The 17,455-nt window shown below is 40.1% G+C and overlaps 1 protein-coding gene across 1 annotated transcript in view; it reads left to right on the top strand.

Annotated features, from left to right (window-relative positions):
• The window catches only part of ezrb (ezrin b), a 103,637-nt gene that overhangs the window by 56,590 nt on the left and 29,592 nt on the right, over positions 1-17,455 (top strand). Inside the window, exons 6-8 of the mRNA XM_041179318.1 lie at positions 1,825-1,908; positions 3,327-3,473; positions 15,690-15,786. Coding sequence (XP_041035252.1) covers positions 1,825-1,908; positions 3,327-3,473; positions 15,690-15,786 — 328 coding nt within the window. The remainder of the gene's footprint in view (positions 1-1,824; positions 1,909-3,326; positions 3,474-15,689; positions 15,787-17,455) is intronic.

The following is a 17,455-nucleotide window of genomic DNA, read 5'->3' as shown; positions in this document are numbered from 1 at the left end:
TGTTTATGCTCCACATAAAACTCCTCACACCCGCTGCATTTATCTCCATTAGCTATATTCATCTTTCCTGAGTCAAAATTGAGCCATTGAAATCCAGGCTTCTCTCTGATTTATGCCTTCTGAAATGTTTTGAATTGGGTCCAGATGTTTGTAAAGGGCTTTTTTCTATCTGGAGGATAAATCCTAAATTCGAACATAAAGGTCTGTTGATATCAGCAAATTAGAACACTGATTTAAATTTATAAGCAGACTACTGAGCTCTTGTGGCCACATCTTTGCTGCTAAAGAACAAATGTGGATACACCCGTGTTAAGCAGTATTTTGCTATCTTGTACCATCTCACTTTTACACTGTAGCATTGGCCTTTCTCCACAAGTTTCTCTAGTTTATAAATGTATTTCTTAATTTCTTTCTCTCTGCAGCAATGTGTGTTGAAAGTCCTTGCCAATACTTCTATACTCCCAAATACAGTGTTTACAAAATAAGTACTTGAGGTTGAACACACTTGATATACTAGAATTTTGGAATCATAGCAAATATCAGCCTGATACCATCTGGATGTTTTTTCCTCCTTCCAAACTGGTATAAATATATAAAAGCTTTGCATATTTTTTCCATGGAGAAACTTGGGCCACAATCAATAGCATATTCAGGACCAAGATCTAGGACACAGCCATGGTTGAGAGGCCAGGCTCCATGGTTCATGCCAGCTCTATGGTTGAAGGACTAAGGTTTGAGATCCAGGGTACTACTACAGATGAAAAGCCTGGAAAAAAAAATTGAGATAATTGAAAATTCATTGAGAATGAAAAACTAATTAATTAGGTACGTTTTGGCTTATTTAAAATTTTAAATTCGGAGTGATTCATTTTTTTGATCTACCCAGTAGTGATTTAATTAACAAAATACAACTAGGCCTTTTACAAGATTATCAGTACAAAATTTATTACCTTCTCCCAGGAATGCTTTGATGTACCCTCACTGATGTTAGCCATGTTGCTTTCATAGGAACATAAGAATAACCTCTTGAACCTGTTCCATTATTCAGTGGGATCATAGCTGATCTGTGACATAACTCCATATACCCATCTTTTCACTATGTTCCTTAATATCTTTGACAAAAACCTGTTATTCTTAGATTTAGAATTAACAATTGACCTAGCATCAATTGCCATTAGTAGAACAGAGTTCCAACTTCTACCAACCATTGTGTGCAGAAGTGTTTGCTAATTTCACTTGTGAAAGATCTGGCTGTAATTTTTTTTGGCAATGGGAAATCTAGGACTTGGGGGCAATCAGCAGGAATATTTTTTCCCCTAATTCCCCTATCCATTCCCTTTAATAGCTTAAAAACGTTGATTAAATTACCCCTTAACCTTCTAAATTCTAGTGAAAATACCAACCCTAGTTTGTGTAATCTCTCCTTATAGCTTAACCCTTTGAGCTCAGGAACCATTCTGTAAACCTATGCTACGGTCTCTCCAAGGCTACCCATCCTCCGATGTTGTGACCAGAATTGTGCACAGTATTCCAGGTGTGGTTTAGTCAGGGATGAGGCTGAAGTATGACTTCTACACCCCTGTGTTCTCGTCCTCTAGATATAAATGCCAGCATTCCATTAGCCTTTTAAATTAGTTTCTGTACCTATTTGTGACATTCTAATGATATATATATTTGCCCACAATCTCTTTGCACCACCATTATGGATTTGGGCCCACCACAGGCAGAAGGAATAAACTAAATTGTTGTTTTTAAATTTATGAGTACTTTCTACATGCAATTTTGCAAGTGTTGAACTGCAAAATGCTTTTTTTTCATCTACAGTGTTGTGGAGCAGCATAAACTTAGCAGAGAGCAATGGGAGGAGAGAATCCAGGTTTGGCATGAGGAGCACCGTGGGATGCACAAGTAAGTTTGGACTAGCCAACGTGGTCAATGGGGAATACTTTGCAGAGATTTGGAAAAATTTATTTGTGGGAATGTTGGGTGTTTGGAGACTGGATTTGCTTTCATCTCTGATGCCAAATATTCAAGTTCAATTTAGACTAATGAGACCCTTGCAACCAGAAAGTATTAACCCGATAGGAAAGCAAACCACTTTGAGGCCTTAACCCACCACATCTCTGCAAATTCCTCAAGTCTTTATGTACCCTTCAGTTCCTATGAATCTTTGGGGTCAAAATTGAGCATGGCCCAAACATGGGTGCAAGGATCGCAATGCAGGATTACTCCATGCCCCTACATGCAGCTGGAACACACTTTGTGATCATTATGACCTGCCTATTCTGTATACTTCTGGCGGATGGTCACTGGATGCATATTAATCCCTTCAACTAAATGGAATTCTGCACAATACACGCTAAAAGTGTGTGCAGAAGTCCAAAGGCCACCCCTTACATCCAAAACCAGGTACTAGCTATCAGAATTTTGCAACTTTTGTTTTTATCTTTTTCACTGGCTCCACTATTTGGTGCCTGGGGCCTTCTGATTGAGAGATACTACCATGTTGCTTGTCACAAAAATTCACAATTTCTCAGCTGGGAAAGGAAAGAGGAACCATTTCATACCTTCTAACTAAGATTAACGTGCATGTTTAATTTTCAATTTCTTAGATCCTTCATACTAAGCCATCCTAAGTACAATGGCACAAAACAGGAAATTCTGGAAAAACTCAGGTCTGACAGCATTGGTAGAGAGAGAAACAGGGAGTTGATATTTTGAGTTTGTATGACTCTTCAGAGCCTAATTGCAGTGGTACAACCTTGCCTATTTTACATACTGTCCTGGCAATAGCCATGAGGGAGCTAATTTTAGGATTGGGGTAGCACATTGTTTCACCTCCTGGGTTTGATTCCAATCCAAACCAGTGGGCTAAAGGTTTCTCCTCTATACTAACTATCTGGAAATATTCTAAGATAGCTATATGTCAATCCAGCTCCTGATGACCAGAAGTCTAAACAATGATTATGCACTGAGCTTTGTCATCTTGGGACTTGGGGTTTCAATATAGAAAATCAAAATGCTGTCCACATATTTGCTACGTTCTGATGGTGGGGCAAAGTGGGAGGAGCTTTATTTGACATCTGTAATCAATTTAATGCAAATTGGGTAAAATGCAAAAGAGTGACTAGCAAACATAAACATTATGGAAATTAGTCTCTGGGCCCCATCCGAAGTCAACGGACCTTTAGCTGGTCCGTCAAATTCTCTGTCCCACCCTCTATCTTTAAAATATATGGAAGAGTCTCTCATTTTAGGGAACTTCTCAGGCACGGCTTGTTTACTGATTTTTGAGTCTGCATTTAAAGTGTTCATTTCATCAACAGAGAAGATGCCATGTTAGAATACCTGAAGATTGCCCAGGATCTAGAAATGTATGGTGTCAACTACTTCGATATCAAAAATAAGAAAGGAACGGACTTATGGTTGGGTGTTGATGCCCTGGGTCTCAATATCTATGAAAAAGAAGACAAGTAAGTGATTTTGTTTTAGATAACCCCTCAATGCATTACCACATTCATTGGGAACGAGTAGACTTTGTTGACTGAGTTGATACCAATCGAAAAGAATGGGCCTGTATCGAAAGCAGCTTAATTTTGGTTATGTTTTGGTTTCCTGGTGAGGGGTGTGGCAGCTGTGATATTTAGCTGAATGTATGTAGAAAATGTTTCTCTTTATTGAGTTGCTGTCTTCCAATGTGTAACCATAGCTACTTGAACTGGTTTTTCAAGCTACAATACATGGTATAATGTAGTAACATGACAGTGAACTCTGTTCAGGAAACATAGGGCTTCGTTATTACTGTTATTGATCCAGCAGCTAGTAGCGTGGTTTTGGATCTTTTTCTGTCATGGTTTGTGGAAGTCCCTCCTGCCAACAACCTCTTGCATTTACATAGCACTTTTAATGTAATAAAATCTCCTAAGGTGCTTTGTAAGTGTTAAGAAGAACAATTTTCCACTGGGCTGCAAAGAGGTATTAGGGCAGGCTGCCTGACAGCAGCATCAGTGAGAGCAGGAGCAGAGCCAGGCTCTCATGGGGATAAAGAGTGGAAAACTGAGGCCTGAGAGTAGGAGCAGAGTGAGACTGGGGAGAGAATAAAGAGTGGGAGCAGAGTGCAATTAGAGGGGAAATAAAGAGCTAGGTGGGAGTGGACAGCCATGCTTGGGGTTGGGGGAGGGAGTGGGGAAGAATTATTGGTGTAACATCACAGGAAAGTGGGCAAGAGGTTGTTTGAGTATTTCTCTGTTTTCCCTGTCTATAGACTAGGCCATTCATATAAACCACAAGATGGGAAATTCAAATTGCCATCAGCTTAGGTTTAACAGGTGAATTAGAAGAGTATTAGCATAGAGCAGATCTAGAGGCATTAATTAAAATTAGTAGTTTTAAGCAAACTACCAATTACATTCTAAAAGACGGAAAAAAATAATTCTTTTACATCCTAGATTGGCAGCTGAGGCCTCTTGTTTGCAATTCCTGCACATGTGGGAACTTTAGGACACTTCATGCGCCTTGGTGGGCCACACGTTAGGAAGTATCTCCAGCTTGAGCTCAGGTTCAGGGCTTTGGAGCTTGAGGGGCAGCTGGAATCAGTGCAGAGTATCATGGAGGCTGGGTTTTCTGGATCATATGTTCTGGGGTGGCCACCCTACAGGCAGAGAGTGTTCAGGATAGTAGGTGGGTGGTCATCTGAAAGGATTTGGCAGAGGCAGCAGGTATGGAGTCTTGAGGGTGGCATACACCCTGAGCATTGGAGATTGTTGGGAATACACCATGCAAAAATTAGGAGCAGGAGTAGGCCAATTGGTCGTTTGAGTCTGCTCCGCCATTTGCTAAGATCGTAGCTGATCTGACTATAGCCTCTCTTGCCTGTGCTTCCCCCCCCCCCATAATCGTTGATTACCTTGTCCATCAAGAATCTATCCAACTCTACCTTGAGTATACTCTTTGCTCCTTTGGGAAGAGAATTCCACAGACCAGTGACCTTCCGAGAAAAAAAATCTCCTCCTCTCTGCCTTAAATGGAAGACCCTGATTTTTAAACTGTCCTCTGGTTTTAGACTCCCCCACAAGGGGAAACTTCCTCTCGGCATCCACCTTGTCAAGCACCCTCAGGATCACGTATGTTCCAATAAGATCATTTAATTCTTCTAAACTGTGATGATTATAGGCAAAACCTGCTCAATATTTCCTCATAAGATAACCCCTCGATCCCAGGAATTGGTCAAATGAACTTTCCCTGAATTAATTCAATTGAGTCCTTTCTTAAGGAGATCAAAACTATGCACAGCATTCTAGATGTGGTCTAAGACCCTGTACAGCTGTGCAACATTTCCCTACTTTTATACTCTATTCCCCTTGCTAACATCCCATTTGCCTTCTAATCACTTGCTATAGCTACATACTAATTTTTTGTGATTCATGAACCAGGTCGCCCAGATCCTTCTGTCCAGCAGAGTTCGACAGTATTTCTCCATTCAAATAATATACTGATTTTCTATTCTTCCTGTCAATGTTTTCCCACATTATCCTCTATCTGCCAAATTTTTTTGCCCACTCACTTAACCTTTCTAAACCCCTCCTGAAGACTCTGCTCTTGACAACTTACTTTCCTATCTAGCTTTGTGTCATTAAATTTAGCTACTGTATATTCAGTCCCATCATCCAAGTCATTTAAGATAGATTGTAAATAGATGAGACCCCAACACTGATCCCCGTGGCACTTAACTAGTTTGCCTACCTGAAAATCACCAATTTCTTTGTACTCTCTGCTTGTTAGCTAACCAATCTTCTATTGATGATAATATGTCACCACCTACGTCATGAGCTCTCATTTTGCACAGTAACCTTTGTGGCACTTCATCGAATACTATTTGGGAATCCAAGGACATTATGTCTACAGATTCCCCTTTTTCCACCTTGCATGTTTTTTTTTTTATTTGTTCACGGGATGTGGGCTTTGCTGGCTGGGCCAGTGTTTATTGTACATCCCCAGTTGCTCTTGAGAAGGTGGTGGTGAGCTACCTTCTTGAACTGCTGCAGTCCATGTGGTGTAGGTACACAGCGCTGTTAGGGAGGAAGGTCCAGGATTTTGACCCAGTGACAGTGAAGGAATGACGATATATTTCCAAGTCAGGATAGTGAGTGACTTGGAGGGGACTTCCAGGTCGTCCATCCATCTTCTGCCCTTGTCCTTCTAGATGGTAGTGGTCCTGGGTTTGGAAGATGCTGTCTAAGGAGCCTTGGTGAGTTCCTGCATTGCATCTTGTAGATGGGTGCACACGGCTACCACTGTGTGTCGGTAGTGGAGGGAGTTAATGTTTTTGGAAGGAGTGCAAATCAGGTGGGCTGCTTTGTCCTGGATGATGTCAAGCTTCTTGACTGGGTTTGGAGCTGCACTCATCCAGGCAAGTGGGGAGTTTTCCATCACACTCCTGACCTGTGCATTCTGGAGCTCTAATAAATTAGTCAAACATGAGTTCTCTTTCACAAAACCATGTTGACTCTGCCTGATTATATTAAGATTTTCTAAATGTCCTGCTATTACCTACTTATTAATGGATCCTAATGTTTTCCCTATGACAGATGGTAGGCTAACTGGCCTATAGTTTCCTGCTTTCTGTTTCCCTCCTTTCTTGAATAGAGGCGTTATATTAGTGGTTTTCCAATCCACTGGGACCTTTCCAGAATTTAGGTAGTTTTGAAATATCAGAACCAATGCGTAAACAATCTCTGCAGTAACTTCTTTTAAGGCCCTATGATGCAAGCCATCAGGTCCTAAGGGCTTGTCAGCCTGATAGTTTTCCCAGCCCCTTTACCCTAGTGATTATTTTAAATTCTTCCCTCTTGATTTTCAAGTATTCTTGGGGTTTTTTTTTTTTTGCCTCCTACAGTGAAGATATACACAATGCTTGTTCAAAGCTTCTGCCATTTCCTTGTTTCCCATAGTTAATTCCTCTGTCTCTTTCTTTAAGGAACTAGTGCTTGCTTTGGTTACTCTTTCTTTTTAAATACTTGTAGAAACTCTTACTGCCCATTTTTATTTTTCTAACTAGCTCTCATACCCTAATTTCTCCTTCATTATTTCCAGAGTCTATGGAATTTTGGAAAATCATTGTCAGAGGGATCTGGGTGTACAGGTCCACAGGTCACTGAAAGTGGCAATGCAGGTGGATAAGGTAGTCAGGAAGGCATATGGCATGCTTGCCTTCATTGGCAGGGGTATTGAGTATAAAAGCTGGGAAGTCATGCTGCAGCTGTATAGAACCTTGGTTAGGCCACACTTGGAATATTGCATGCAATTCTGGTCACCACATTACCAGAAGGATATGGAGCATTGGAGAGGGTGCAAAGGAGGTTTACCAGGATGCTGCCTGGTCTGGAGGTTATTAGCTATGAGGAGAGGTTGGAGAAACTCTGATTGTTCTCACTAGAGCGACGGAGATTGAGGGGTGACTTGGTAGCAGTTTACAAAATTATGAGTGGCATGGACAGAGTAGATAGAAGCTTTTTCCCAGGGTGGAAGAGGCAATTACTAGGGGACATAGATTTAAGGTGAGAGGAGAAACCTTTAGAGGAGATGTGCGGGGCAAGTTTTTTACGCAGAGGGTAGTGAGTGTCTGGAATTTGCTGCCAGAGGAGGTGGTGGAAGCAGGTACAAGAGTGGTGTTTAAGAGGCAGCTTGACAAATACATGAATAGGTTAGGAATAGAGGGATACAGACCCCGGAAGTGCAAAATGTTTTAGTTTGACAGGCAGTATGATCGGCGCAGGCTTGGAGGGCCGAAGGGCCTGTTCCTGTGCTGTACTTTTCTTTGTTCTTTGTTCTTTTGGTAATTCTTTGGTTTCTAAGATCTGTCCAATCTTCTGACCTACCATTAATCTTCACAGTATTATACACTTTTTCTCTTAACTTGATCCTATCCTTAACTAAGCCACAGATGATGCATCCTTCTCAGTCTTTCTTTCCCAATGGAATATATCTGTTCAAAGTTATGAAGTGTCTCCTTAAATGTCTGCCACCACTTTGCTACCATCTTCTTACTTAATTTATTTTCCCACTTCACGTCCTTGTAATTGTGCTTATTTGAGCTTAAGACTTTGAGCCTTAGACCCACACTTCTCACTCTCAAACTGAATGTGAAATTCTATCATATTGTACAAACATATGAAAAAGGAGCAGGAGTAGGCCTTTCAACCCCTCAAGTCTGCTCCGCTATTTAATAAGATCACGGCTGATCTGACAGTAACCTGAAATCTGCATGCTACCTACCTCTAGTAACCTGAAATCTGCATCCCACCAACTCCTGATAACCTATTCTTGCTTACCAAGAATGTATCCACTCCTGCCTTTAAAAATATTCAAAGACTCTCCTTCCACCACCTTTTCAGGAAGAGTTCCAAAGACTCATGAACCTCTAAGCGAACAAATTTCACCTCCATCTCAACCCCTTATTTTTAAACAGTGACCTCCTAAGTTTCGATACTTCCAGAAGAGGAAATATCCTCTCCACATTCACCCTGTCAAGACCCCTCAGGATCTTTTATGTTTCAATTAAGTTGCCTTTTATTCTCCTAAACTCCAGCAGATACAAGCCCAGTCTGTCCAACCTTTCCTCATGAGACAACTCACCCATTCCAGGTATTAGTCTGGTAAGTCTTCTCTGAACTGCTTCCAATGCATTTACATCCTTCCTTATATATAGTGAACAATATTGTACGCAGTACTCAAAGTGTGGTCTCATGAGTGCCCTGTACCACTGAAGAATAACCTCCCTACTTTTGTATTCAATTCCCCTCTCAATAAATTATAACATTCTATTAGCTTTCCTAATTACTTGCTGTACATGCATGCTAGCCTTTTGTGATTTATGCACAAGGATACCCAGATCCCACTGCATCTCAGAGCTCTGCAGTCTTTCACCATTTAGTTAATACGCTTCTCTTTTACTCTTCCTGTCAAAATGGACAATTTCACATTTTTCCAAATTATACTCCATTTGCTGGATCTTTGCCCACTCACATAACCTATCTATATCTTTTTATAGCCTCTTTGTCCTCTTCACAACTTAACTTTCCTACTTATCTTTGTGTAATCAGCAAATTTGACAACCATCCCATCCATCCCTTCATCCAAGTCATTTATATTAATTGTAAACTGTTGAGGTCCCAGCACTGATGCCTGTGGCACATCACTCATTACATCTTGCCAACCTGAAAAAGACCCTTTTATACCTACTCTCTGCTTCCTGTTAGCTAACCAATCTTCTGTCCATGCTAATATGTTATCCTGTATACCATGAGCTTTTATTTTCTGCAATAGCCTTTGATGTGGCATTTTATCAAATGCCTTCCGGAAATCTAAGTACAGTACATCCACTGGTTCTTTATCCACAGCACATGTTACTTCCACAAAGAACTCCAATAAATTGGTTAAACACTGTTTCCCCTTCACAAAACCATGTTGACTCTGCCTGATGACCTTGAGCTTATCCAAGTGCCCTGCTATAACTTCTTTAATAATAGCTTCTAACATTTTCCCTATGACAGATGTTAAGCTAATTGGCCTGTAGTTTCCCACTTTGTCTCCCTCCCTTTTTGAATAATGGAGTTACATTTGCTATCTTCCTATCTAATGGGATCTTCCCGAATCTAGGGAATTTTGGAAAATTAAAATCAGTGCATCAACTATCTCACTAGCCAGTTCTTTTGAAACCGTGGGGTGAAGTTCATCAGGATCTGGACTCTTGTCAGCCCGCAGTTCCAACAATTTACTCAGTACTGCTTCTCTGGTGACTATAATTATCCTGATTTCCTTCCCCACTTCCATTTCCTGGTTTATGGCTGCTTCTGGGGTGTTATTTGTATTGTCTTTGGTAAAAACGGATGCCAAATACCTGTTCATTTCATATGCCATCTCCTTGTTTTCCATTATCAATTCTCCAGACTCACTTTTTCTATAGGACCAATGCTCACTTTGTTAACTCTTTTTTCTTTTTCAAATATTTATAAAAACTCTTACTATCTGTTTTTATGTTTCTGGCTAGCTTTCTCTCGTACATTAATTTTTCCCTCCTTATTAGTCTTTTAGTCATTCTTTGCTGTTCCTTCATATTCTGTCCAGTCTTCTGACCTGCCACCAGTCTTTGCACAATTATATGCTTTTTCTTTAAGCTTCATACCATCTCTAACCTTTCTAGTTAACCATGGATGGTGTGTCTGTCCCTGGGACTTTTTGTTACTTGTATATCTATTCTGTACATTCTGAAATACCCCCTTAGAGATGCAGTGGCTAATAATTACTGACCTACCGCTTAACCTAATTTGCCAATTAACATTAGCCAGCTCAGCTTTCATGCCCCCATAATTGCCCTTATTTAAGTTTAAAAACGTAGTCTCAGGCACACTCCTCTCTCTCTCTCTCTCAAACTGAATGTAAAATTCAGTCATATTATGGTCACTGCCACCTAGGGGCACCTTCACTATGCAATCATTAATTACCCCCATCTCATTGAACAATATCACTGTTGCCTAGAGGCTCCTTTACTATGAGGTCATTAATCCAGACACGTTACCAGATTGAAAATAGCTTGTTCCCTGGTTGGCCCCAGAATATACTGCTCTAAGAAGATGCCTTGAATGCATTCCATGAACTCATCTTCCAGACTACCTTGGCCAAGCTGATTCACCCAATCTATATGAAAATTAAAATCACCCATGATTATTGCAGTACCTTGCTTACAAGTGCCCATTATGTCTCCGTGTATATTCTGTCATATAATCTACTGAAAGCTACTCCTATAATTGACTTCTTACCTTTTGCTATTTCTTATCTCTACCCGAACTAATTCTACATCTTGATCTTCTGAGCTAGTCATCCCTCGCTACTGTATTAATGTTGGCTTTATTTAAGAGTTACCCCATACCTTTTCCTGCCAATCCGAAATGTCAATGTTGAATATTAAGGTCATCTTGTAACCACACCTCTGAAATGGTTATGAGGTCGGTCATATGTATTTTTATTTATGCTATCATTTAATCTGTTTTATGATTGCTGCATGCATTCACCTAGAGCCTTTAATTCTATCTTTTTACCATTCTTGCAAACTCTGGCCTTATCTGCTGGTGTACGCTTAAGTTTATACATTTTCTTCCTGCCACGCTCTGGTTGTCATTACCCATATCACTGCCCTGCTCTCTTATTTTGTCCTTTCTCTTTAGTTTACCACATTTCCTCTCACGTGATCCACCCCGCCCCTCCCACCACCCACCATTTAGTTTAAAGCCCTCAACAACATCTTGAAGGAATGCAGTCTGGACCATGTCACCAATGGGCAAGGGAGAAACGGCAAAGCATGGGAATGCAGTGGCTACAGAATTTTGCAGTCAAGGGACAGACAGGCATTTCTGTAACTGTCATCGTGAGTCCTGCATGTTGTGTTTGTCCCTTGGTGCCAGGGTAAAGGACATCATGAGTGTGCGGAATAGCCTGCAGGGCGAAGCCAGATGCTCTGGTACGAATCACAGGGATGAAGGTATTGAAGTTCTCTGGTCAAACTTTCAGGAGATGGAGCGGAAGTTTAAAAAGTAGGACCTCCAAAGGTAATAACCTCTGGATTTCACTGTCACATGCTAGCTAGAGTAGAAGTAGGAAGATAGGGAGGAACTGTGCGTGACTTGAGGCTTAATGTAGGAAGGAAGGCTTCAGGTTCTTGGGGCATTGGGACCAGCACCAAATCCAGGAACCTAGTTAAAAGGGACAGATTGCATCTCAACAGGGCTGGTACAACATGGGGAGACTCATTAGTGTGGCTGGGGAGGGTTTAAACTAAATTGGCAAGGGAACATAGGAAATATGAACATGAATAGGCCATTCGTCCCCTTGAGCCTGCTCTGCCATTCAACTAGATCATGGCTGATCTACCTCAATTTGTCCCGCACTATCCCTAAATTCCTTGTTACTTTTAATATCTAGAAATCTATCAATATAAGGGTGTGGGCACTAGCATATAGAAATAGAAGAGGAATAAATTGCATGAAGGAGCAGGAGTGATTGATAGGACTAGGGAAGGGAGTGGTATATTAAATAGAAGTAGACTAAGGAGGACTACAAGGAATACAAACACAGATTTAAAATGTCTTTATGTAAACATACAAAATATGGTCAGTAAGATTGGTGAGCTACAAGCTCAAATAGCCATGTGGGAGTATGACAGTGGCAGTGACAGAAATGTGGCTTAAAAATGGTAAGGAATGGAAGATTAATATTCATAATTAGTGTTCAGAAGATATAGTGAAGGAAAAAAGAGAAGTGGGGAGGCAGTGCTGAGTTAGGGAAGTCATTGTGGCGTTGGAAAGAGAAAATGAATGCGCTGGCAGGGTGGCAAGGATAGAATCCATCTGGTTAGACTTGAGCAGCAAAAGGGTTATAATCACATGATTGGCCTCTATAAATAGTGAGAGTGCAATACAGGAACAAATCTGCAGGCAAATCAGCTGTGCAAGAACTACAGAGTGGTGATATCAGGGACTTACCTAAATATTGATTGGGATAATGTTACAGTAAAGGGTAAGGAGGGCTCAGGAGAACTTCCTTGATCAGTATGTTCAGTCTAACTAGGAAAGAAGCATTCCTGGATCTGGTACTGGGAAATGAAGTGGACCAAGTGTCTGTGGAGTGACACTTGGGTAAGAGTGATCGTCATAATATAAAGTTTAGATTAGTAATGGAGAAGAATATGGTGCAATCTAAAGCATAACTTCTAAATTGGAAGAGGGCTTACTTCAATGGGATGAGATGGGATCTAGCCAGGTTAAAATAGAGCCAAAGACTGACAGGAAAAGCTTTAACAACAATGGGTCATCTTTTAAGGAGGTTTTGTTTCAGGTACAGGCTAGGTACATTCCAACAAAGTGAAAGGAAGGGGAACCCAAACCAGGGCTCCTTGATGATGAGGGATATAGAGAATATGATAAAACAAAAAAAGTTTATCAGGTGAATTCTTCAAGTGAGATCCAGGCCAAATACAAAAGTTGAAAGGGGAAGCAAAGAGAAAAATATGAATGGCAGAGAGAATATGAGAACAAAATGGCAGTTAACATAAAGGGTAACTCAAATCTACTGGTATGCAAATGGTGCGTGAGTAGTAAGAAGCAGGATTAGGTAATGAAGGACAAAAAGAGTGAGATATGCTTCAAGCTGCAGGGCAAAGCTAGAATGAGTATTTTGTATGAGTATTTATTAAGCAGAGGATGCTGAAAAAGTATCATTGAAATGGTAGACGTAATGGATGGGATGAAAATTGATGAACAGGATGTACTGGAAAGGCTGACCATGCTTAGTAGATTAAGTTGCCTGGATGGCTTGCATCTCAAACTGCTAAGGGAAGTGGGGCTGGAGATAGTGATGGGACTTGCAATAACCCTCATTTCTAGATACAGGGAAGGTGCCAGAGGTTTGGGAAGTGGGAAGTGTAACATCTGTGTTCAAGAAAGGATGCAAGTCAATTCCTTGTAACTAGAAGCAGATCAGTTTAACATTAGTGATGGATAAGGTTTTGGAAATTATGTTCAGGGAAGATATTAACAGGCGCTTGGAGAGGTTTGAGAGCAAGCATGGATTTGTAGAAGGCACATTTTGTTTGTCAAAGTGAATTGTTTGATTAAATAACCGAATATTGATGAGGAAATTTACTGAATATTGTCTATATGGATTTTAAGAAAGGGTTTCACAAAAGTACCACATAAAAGGCTAGTTAACAAAATTGAGGCTTGTGGAATAGGATGGTCAGTGTCAGCATGCATAAAAAATTGGATAGAAGGACATAAAACAGCAAATTGTAATAAATGGTTGAATATTGCACTACAGAGAAATTTCAAAATTTGTCAATGATCCCAAACTTGGAGGTGTGACAAAAAATGTGAGTGATACCAGTTGGCTGCGATAGGATTATAGGATAGCAAGTAGCAGATGGAATTTAAAAAAAGAGAAGTGAAGTGATGTATTTTGGCAGAAGGGATTGGGAGAGGCAATATAGACTTAATGGCACAGTTATGAGTAGTGTGAAGGGAAAGAGGGACCTGGGGATTTAAGAGCGTATCTCTTGAATGTGGCAAGATATGTTGTGTAGTAAAACATTATGGGATGTTGGGGTTCATTAGTAGAGGCTTTTGAGTACAAAAGCAAAAAGGTATGCTCATCCTTTATAAAGCCCTGGTTAGGCCCTAACTAGAATCTTGCATCCAGTTCTAGTCACCACGTTTCAGGAAAAGTCCTTGAAGGTGCAGAGGAAATTTACCAGAATGGTTCCAGGGATGAAGGATTTTAACTACAATCCCAGCTTCTCCAACCTAATCTTATTTTCCTTGGAGCAAAGGGGATTGAGAGGAAATTTGATGGAGGTCTACAAGATTGATAGGTTTGGAAAAGGTAGACTAATAATAGCTGTCCTTAGCTGATGGTACAAGGACTAAGAGACACAGATTTAAGATTTTTGACAGAAGTTGCAGGGGAATAAAATTTTTAGGCAGCAAGTGGAAGCAGAAATTGTTTAGGCATTTGAGACAAATAAACTTGTAGGGCTTTGGGGATAAGAGTGGGGAATTGGGATTGACTAGATTGCTCTACAGAGAGCTGGTATGGACTTGCTGAGCCAAAAAGCCTGCTTCTGTGACCAAAAACTTACTCGTGAAAACCCTTCCCTTTGACCACCTTGAAGGAGCAAAAGATCTAATGAGAGAATTATAGAACCTTGAGGTTTGAACAGTTGAAAGCAAGGCCCCCAGTGGTACAGTGATTAAAATAAGTGATAAAATCGTAAGACCTTGCAGCAAAAAGTAGGCCTGTACTTGTTCTTTGAAAGCAGGGTTATGCTTAATCCTCCACTCTCTCACTTTTTTCAATAAATTCATTGAAATTTAGAAGATTACTTTGCAGAAGGGACCCATTCAGCACATTGGTTTTGTCCATAGCCCTGTAAGTTCCTCACTCATGCACCTGTCAAAATCCCCTTTTATTTATGGAATCAACTTCCACCATTTTTTTCAGCTGAAGCGTTCCTGATCCTGTCAGCTAAATGGAAAAAAATTCTCATTTCCCCTTCGGTCTTTAGCCAGTGCTTTGAAATCTGTGGCCTCTTTTGTTGTTGACCCACTCAACAGAGGGAATAGTTTTACTCGATCAAAACCTAACATCATCTTGAAAACCTATTATGTCATCTCTGAACCTTCTTTGTTCTAAGGAGACAACAAGGAGTTCCAAGGAGGGCTGTTTTCTTTTGTTTTCAAAATGGGTTCAATTTCATATTAAAAATCAGTCATTCTTAATGTATATTTTTTATTATTTGTGCAAGACTTGGACAGCTAGTTGTTCTTATGTCCTTATGATACCTTTTCTAGTTTTGGCTCTGTGACATAACTTGGTAATCATGAATCTCAATTTAACTTTTGACATTTAAAGTGTAATATTCACAAGATAAATAACATATTTTAATACCATTAATTATAGAAATTCATAATTTGTCTAAATTACTACCATTTCTCTTAATATTATGTACCAAAGATGCATGTCCAATAAACTATGGGTCTACATAATGAATGTGCAGCTCTTCGTTTAGTATATGTGGAATGAAATGCTCAGTTTAGCTGAAGCTCCGAATGGAAAGTATAAAGTCATCTTTTAAATCTTAGACTAACACCCAAAATTGGTTTCCCGTGGAGTGAAATTCGCAACATCTCCTTTAATGACAAGAAGTTTGTCATCAAACCCATAGACAAGAAGGCACCGGTGAGTTTTCCACTTGGTTTATTTTTCAGATTTATCTTAAAAGTAGTTGTTTCTTTCTAAATGTTTAGAGTTATTCTTTTATGCATCATTGCTTGGATTCCATGTACACTTCAAAAGACAGAATTGACAGTTTTCAGCTGAATGTCACTATTTCATTGGCACTGCAAAACGAGGAGTTTCCTTTGTATTGGACGTCTTTATTTATATAGTCCAGGATCATATGCTTTACTAACCATTTTCTCAGCCTAACCTGTCACTTTGAACAATTTGTGCACGTACACCCCCAGGTTTCTCTGCTCTTGCACCCCTTTTAGAATTGTTACCTTTAGTTTATATCATCTTTCCCCATTCTTCCTCCCAAAATGTTTTATTTCGCATTTTGCTGCACTAAATTACAATGGCCACATGTTCGCCCATTCCAGCAGCCTATGTCCTCTTGAAGTTTCTTACTATCCTCTTCACAGTTCACAATACAAGTTTTGTCATCTACAGATTTTGAAAGTGTCCTACCCACCCAAGCCATCTTGATCTATATTAATGATGTAAAGCAGTGACCCTAATACTGACCCTTGGAGCACACCATTGTATATCTTCTTCCAGTCCAGGTCTACTGCTGTTCCCCTCTTATCTTGCAAGCTCTGGCGCCCACGCTCGCACCCTTCCCCTGCCCCAACCCCACCTTTGTCTTTTGCCCATGCCATCCTGTCTCCCTCACTTAAAAACCCACCTCCACATTCCCCTTTGCCTGGCCCATGACAACTCCTCCCAACTAAGAGTAATGTCCAGTACCTTTCAATGCCAGGAGGTTCTTTGCTCACTTTTTTTGGGATGCAACAACAATTGAAACTGGAGAAGGTTAACACTTAACATGTCTTTCTGCTTTTGAAAATAAGGTCTGTTATATCGACATGGCTATGAAAGATTCTTGTGGATCAGTACAGTGGATTCACCTTAGTTAACAAATATTGCTTCCAAACTATACACACAGCTCACATTAGACCATTTGTTTTTGCATGAGCCATTATTATGGTATACATGTAATATTGTAAATCAACGTAACATAATGCAAAGGGATGAAGCTCCTTTGAGCTCATTGAACTGAATTTGTTCTTCAAAATGTAAATTGCTTTCTCTGCAGTCTGTTTCTTTGACTTTTGTCTTTTTTTCCCCCTTTGAGATTAGACCTGGATTGCTCTGGCAGAAACACAATAAGCAGAATGGCCTTCTCTCTTGCTTTTATTTCTTAGTAGTGGTTCCAATGTCTTCCGAACTGCATAGAAGTTTATTTTTTTTCCGCTATCTAAAATGAAGCCAGAGGTTTTGAATGTCATATCCAAAATTTTGATCTGTCTTGAGTGTTTCAGTATTGCAAAATGTGAATGCTCTGCAATATTTAACCTTTATAGCGCTATTTAAAGGGTGTGTATACATAGGATACTGATTCTTGGCAAACTGCAAAGCATCTTCTGTCCGCTTGTGTTAAGTTAGTAATAGTAGCAGATAGTGAAAACTAAAATAGAGGAGCAAAACAGTAGGCAAGTTTCAGAAATATATCAGAAAAAATGGCATACGTCAGATACAGGATGCAATCAAAATCCAGGCAGAATGGAGTGCAGGAGGAAATTGAAAAAGGGTGCAAGAAGGGCAAAGAGAAAAATTAGTGGGTAAC

The sequence above is a fragment of the Carcharodon carcharias genome, chromosome 2 (assembly GCF_017639515.1).
Source record: "Carcharodon carcharias isolate sCarCar2 chromosome 2, sCarCar2.pri, whole genome shotgun sequence".
Taxonomy (NCBI): domain Eukaryota; kingdom Metazoa; phylum Chordata; class Chondrichthyes; order Lamniformes; family Lamnidae; genus Carcharodon; species Carcharodon carcharias.
Note: the sequence above shows the minus strand (reverse complement) of the source record. Positions and strands in the feature narration are given on the sequence as shown.